General features: G+C 40.4%; 1 protein-coding gene across 1 annotated transcript; it reads right to left on the bottom strand.

The window, feature by feature from the left end:
• Nucleotides 1–3,112: 3,112 nt before the first annotated feature.
• On the bottom strand, nucleotides 3,113–6,093 carry LOC113442485 (uncharacterized). The gene is given in 5 exon segments (XM_087917134.1): nucleotides 3,113–4,240; nucleotides 4,242–4,322; nucleotides 5,160–5,332; nucleotides 5,862–5,935; nucleotides 6,024–6,093. Coding segments are annotated over 5 exon segments (783 nt in total). The 3' UTR covers nucleotides 3,113–3,855.
• Between the last annotated feature and the right edge of the window lie 330 nt (nucleotides 6,094–6,423).

Below are 6,423 nucleotides of genomic sequence, written 5' to 3'. Positions count from 1 at the left end.
TGGTAGTTGGGAAAATGTGATAACTTTAAAAGAATAGAGCCAATTTGTATCTTTCAAAAGGTATCATATTAAAGTAGATTTTTATTTTAAAAAAAATCACATGCTATGTGGAAATTTGCAGAAAAACATATAAAACTTTAAGAACTACTTGGTTTTCTGGATATTAAAAATCGTGAAGCAATTAGATGCAACAATAGTATATGGACATATAAGCAAATACGCAGAATTGTTTCCAGTGATCAATGTATATCCTAAAAGAACCTACTTTTGTAGAAAAAGCTTTTCTGCAGATACACCAAGATCTGCCTGGGAGGAAAGAGCCTTATCCTGTATTATTCACCAGGTACCAGGAATGTACCAGGTCTGCATAAAACGTGACGTTTTTGTAATCTGTGGGACTATGAAAGTACCTCTCTTTGGAGTATTAAAACACCTGCATCTTTTGCAGGATAAGCTACAGTAGCTATTTCTAAAGCTGATTCCAGCTGTCACTTACAATAATTGGGTTTTTTAAATTTTAAATTATTTATGCCAATGTTTTTTAAATTCTAAATTGCAATCTGTTCTTTTTACCACAAAGTGCACATAAATCTGTTCTAAACAAATTGTATGTACTTTCTTATGTACAAAGAAAAAGATTGTGAAAGAAAAAATATTTACAATCTATGACTGCAATATAATCCCTTCCAATCTAAAAGTAGACACCATGAATACTATGTGGACATCACCCCAAGCAGTGAATAGCAGAACTGCCAATCATGTCTGTTGAAATGATCTTTCTTTTTTTGAATCTAGTATCTCTATTACCAATTAAACATATACAGACCAAAACATTTGAAAAGAGCTGTGATGGGACATAGGCATTTATAACCTATTCTTTTCAAGAAGTGAGAAAACTGGAGTTGTATGCATTTTTCTTTCCGGTTGTTCTAGGGATGTTTAACATCTGCCATAATAAAATGCAGCAACTTCTGCTTAACCTTGTTTTGTTAATAAAATTGTTAACCCAATTTTTCAAAGTTCCAGGAGAGAATAACCAGAATACAGGTGAAACTCGAAAAATTAGAATATCGTGCAAAAGTTCATTTATTTCAGTAATGAAACTTAAAAGGTAAAACTAATATAAGAGATAGACTCATTACATGCAAAGCAAGGTAGTTCAAGCCGTGATTTGTCATAATTGTGATGATTATGGCTTACAGCTCATGAAAACCCCAAATCTACAATCGCAGAAAATTAGAATACTGCATGCAATCAATAAAACAAGGATTGTACATAGAACAATATCGGACCTCTGAAAAGTATAAGCATGAATATGTACTCAGTACTTGGTTTGGGCCCCTTTTGCATCAATTACTGCCTCAATCCAGTGTGGCATGGAAGCTATCAGCCTGTGGCACTGCTGAGGTGTTATGGAAGACCGGGATGCTTCAATAGCGGCCTTCAGCTCTTCTGCATTGTTCAGTTTCATGTGTCTCATTTTTCTCTTGGCAATGCCCCATAGATTTTCTATGGGGTTCAGGTCAGGCGAGTTTGCTGGCCAATCAAGCACAGTAATCCCACGGTCATTGAACCGGGTTTTGGTGCTTTTGGCAGTGTGGGCAGGTGCCAAGTCCTGCTGGAAAATGAAATCAGCAGCCCCATAAAGCTCGTCTGCAGAAGGAAGCATGAAGTGCTCCAAAATCTCCTGGTAGACGGCTGCATTGATCCTGGACTTAATGAAGCACAGTGGACCAACACCAGCAGATGACATGGCTCCCCAAATCAACAAAGACTGTGGAAACTTTACACTGGACTTCAAGCATCTTGCAGTGTGTGCCTCTCCACTCTTCCTCCAGACTCTAGGTCCTTGGTTTCCAAATGAGATGCAAAAGTTGCATCAGAAAAGAGGACCACTGAGCAACAGACCAGGTCTGTTTTTCTTTAGCCCGGGTAAGACGCTTCTGATGTTGTTTGTTGTTCAGGAGCGGCTTGACAAGAGGAATACGACATTTGAAGCCCATGTCCAGGATCTGTCTGTGTGTGGTGGCTCTTGATGCACGGACTCCAGCCTCAGTCCACTCCTTGTGAAAGTCCCCAACACTTTTGAATGGCCTTTTCCTGACAATCCTCTCCAGGGTGTGGTCATCCCTGCTGCTTGTGCATGTTTTTTCCCCACACTTTTCCCTTCCACATAACTTTCTATTACTGTGCTTTGATACAGCACTTTGGGAATATCCAACTTCTTTTGCAATTACCTTTTGAGGCTGTCCCTTCGGAGGGTGTCCATGTTTTACTGCACAACTGTCAGGTCAGCAGTCTTTCCCATGATTGTGCTTCCTATTGAACCAGAGTGAGAGACCATTTAAAGGCTCAGGAATCCTTTGCAGGTGTTATGGCTTAATTAGCTGAGTAGAGTGGGACACTCTGAGCCTTGAATATTGAACCTTTTCACAGTATTCTAATTTTCTGAGATTGTGGATTTGGGGTTTTCATGAGCTGTAAGCCATATTCATCTCAATTATGACAAATCACGGCTTGAACTATCTTGCTTTGCATGTAATGAGTCTATCTCATATTAGTTTTACCTTTTAAGTTTCATTACTGAAATAAATGAACTTTTGCACAATATTCTAATTTTTCGAGTTTCACCTGTACTTACGAATAAGGACATTTTATTCCTACTCTTATTTATATAAGCTGCGTATTCTGAGATTGTGTTGACAGTAAATAAATGACCAAATTTTTGTACCTTTTTTCAAATACCAGTGATTATCATATTAGTTTTATAAAACACAATGAGTGAAACTGACAAATTAAATCCTAAAGATTCAGTGCTTTCATTTTACCCTAAAAGCCAGTTCAACCAAGCATTTTCAGATTGGCATCTGAGGTTTTTCACTTATGTGTTACTAGCATTTTGTTAGCAGTTTTAGAAATTGAAAATAAAATAAAGTTATCCAATTGGTTCATTTTATCTACTGTATATAGCAAGTTGATGTTTTGAGAGCAAAAAGGTTGGTCTGGTGTGGGAGGTCAAGATACTGAACTAGAAACAGTGATTTGGAGTTTTAGTCCTCCAGTAGATACAAAAGCAGGCTGAATAGGCCTTGAATAAAATAAAGATGAGATATACATGTAATGAATACTTTATTAAACTGTTGCACATCCAGGCATTGGCTATATTCGCATGTTACAGTAAACCGTTAACCATGGCTTACAAATTTTAATGTCACAGTTACTTTCGCAATCCTCTCACTTTGTTAAGCCTTCTTTAGCAACCTAGTCAGCATTTGGGCATATCCTTCACAGAACAAAAAGTCAGCAGTGATCCACCAGAGATAAGATATGTGGAAAGAGAAAAATGGATTTCTCTCCCACTTTACATTTTCAATTTACACCTCTGCATATTTACTCGGAACAGGGGTGTAAGACTTAAAGGGAAATTAAGGAGTTAAATGCCTTGCCTCTTCTAGAGGAATAAGAGGAAAAATTCTGGCAGTGATATCCCTCAAAACCAATTCTACAAACATTTCTACATTACATGTTGCTTTCCCTTCCAAAACCTGGGTTGGGTATTGCTGACCACAGTAATATGTTTCCCCCAAACTGCTTTTCTTTAATGAAGTAATCCATGGCATTATCATCTAAATTACATCTTATTTTAACATCTCATTTGAACTAAAGCAAAACATTTGGTCCCCACTTTTTTATGTGACAATTCTAGAACTTAGGCTGGAGTGCTTTTTCATTTTCAGATGCTTTATTTCTACTTATTTGAGAACAACTTTTCTTACCCATTAATAAGATCACTTAATAAAGTGAATAGAAAAACAAAAAAATATGGCATTTCTTAAATAATTCATTAACATTGGTTTAGTTTGAGTATGGTTCACAGTATTGCATTTTCCATTCTATCATTTTGTCTACATTCTCAATTTCTGCTTTCAAAGCATTTAGTAGCATTTTAGAACTCTCCAAAATCTTGTCATAGGTGTACAGTCCATCAACAAGAATGGCATCAAGCTCCTTTTGTACAGCCTTTTTCCAAGCTAAACTTCCACATATATTTTCCATTTGTTGGGTTAACATCTCAATTTCATTCTGAACCTTAGCCTTGTTGTTTATTAACTTTTCAATTTGCTTGTCTACTTCTCTTTTCTGAATATACAGCTCTTCCATATAATCCACAAGTTCATTACTAGAGCACTGGATATTGGCTGCCTGTTGAATCATCCTGCTGACTTTATCCTCAACAGACAAGGGTCCTTTCTTCTACTGGCTATATCACCAATTTCCTACATTCATTTAAGGAAGAAAGAAAAATGGCTAGTTTAGTAATCCTACATTGTACACATATGGTTTAACGTGAAGACAAACTGAATTAAAAGGTGATGGATGAAACCAGTTTTAGAAATTTCCAGGTATCCCATTTCTACTTTAAATATGACATCCAAGGTGTTTCCACATTAATTTAGCAATTCATATTGTCTGCAATCTGAATAGTTACTAAGTGTAAGTTTTTGCATGAGTGTAGAATTAAGTGCTTGTTGACATAAACAGTCAAAGCAATGAGAAGAAACATTTCTCCCCTTACTTGGCCTCCAGCCTCATAAAGCAGATGTTTTATGGAATCGCCCATCTTTGCAAATTTATAAGAGCCACCAAGCTGTTCTGTAGCTTTATACAAGCTATTATATCCTCAAATCTCTGGAAAACAGATATTGTTTGAAACCTGTGTATGTGGTATATATGTGTATCTGAGACTGTTTGTGTGATAGTTAATAAGCCCCCCCCCTTCCCCCCCAGGGCTATTGTAACTTTAAACCACCATTGAACAATCTGTTTGTTGTAAGTAGCTGACTACCTGTATGTTTTTGCCATGTCATTACTGAATCTTCCACCCAGAGGAGACACTTTTAATTTTGCCTATTTTTCTATATTTGAGGCAAGGAGAAACAAACCAGGAAAAAACAAACCAATTTTGGTTTGGAAAGTGTAACCAATTTGGCAAGTTCAGGGCCGAGAGATGTCACAACCCGCCTCCCCCACCCCACCGCCGCCGCCGCCGCCCTTTTCTGGCCATTGACGTGAGGAAGGGTCCACAGCTGCCCCGTCTCCTTCTCGCTTCCGCCAAGACAGCAGAAAAGGCAAGAGCGCTTTTTCCGTCAGCTGCAAACCCCGACAAGGCCGAGCCTCCTTGCCCTTGGGTCCAGAACGCCCCGCATCCAGAAGAGCTTAGTTTCCAGCCTCGGGCGCTGCAGAGGCTCCCTCGACATGGCCACCGGGCACCTCGGGAGGAGCCGGGAGGAGCTCCGGCGCCAGACCCAACTTTCACCTCCGCGCCTGCGCACTGCTTAAAATGAAGGACGCCGAGTTTTTGCTTTTACCTAGCGGCGGATTAAAGCTCACCGGTGCCCCCCCACCGTACCAACTGTACAAACTAAGCCATATTCTCAACTTTGCGGTGGCCCCTTTGGGCCTGGTGCCCCAAGAACGTGCTTAGTTTGCTTAATGGTTAATATACCACTGCCCCTCCCACTACCACCGCCCTTTCCCAAAGCAAACCAACAAGCGGTACGCAGCCAGGTGCACGTGAGCGTTCATCCTCTCCCCACGGCTTGTGTGCGGGGCTGCCGGCGTCCAGCGCCTTGTGGGCGTCTCGTCAGTAACCCCGCTAAAAATTCAGACGCTCCGGTGCATGAAATATATCCCGTGCGTGGGGGAAAAAAAAAAAACTCCTTGGAGTAAAACTCCTGCCTTGCAGGGGCATAAAGCGGCTCAGGACGACGAGAGTTGCAGTCCACATGTACGAAAAGCTCGCCAAGTTTTACGCCCGCTCCCCCCCACAAAACAGGTTGCTGCAAATGCACAGCACTTACTTTTCGAACGGGGCTGCGCTGAATCCTTTTCAGGCTCCGTTTAAATCTCGTTCTACAGGCGATTTTCTCAGAGGCTGCAAACAAAGTTTAGTGAGAGTTTAGTACGGAAAGGTCCTGGGTTATAGTGAGAAAATAAAGTCAAGCTCTTACCAAACGCGTTACCGCTTCGCGTCTTCAGCCAAACTGCAATGAACTCCAAACTCCCAACATCTGCTTCCCGCAGGCAACGCATTTAAAGTCGAGGGAGCGAATGGGCGGAAAGGCCTCAGCCAATCAGTGGCCAAGGATGTTCGCAGCACCTGGGAGCATTTTAGGGAGTAGCTTTTACAAGACTTACGTGCCGATCGGACACGTTCTCCGTCTCGTTTACGGAAACAACCGAAAGAGCAGCAGATAGGGAGACCAAGGGAGAAGAAACACCTATGAAACATCAATTGATAGAACGTGAAGGATGTGTGTTTATGTTTATTTTCATAATCATAATGTACGCTGAAGATGGTATTTAATTGCGTTGTATGAGGTGCATTGACAATGAAGTAAAGTAAAGTAAAGTAAACTAAAC

Source organism: Pseudonaja textilis, chromosome Z, assembly GCF_049901715.1.
Source record: "Pseudonaja textilis isolate UNSWEBS1 chromosome Z, rPseTex1.2, whole genome shotgun sequence".
Lineage (NCBI taxonomy): Eukaryota > Metazoa > Chordata > Lepidosauria > Squamata > Elapidae > Pseudonaja > Pseudonaja textilis.
This window is presented reverse-complemented; position numbering and strand designations above follow the sequence as displayed.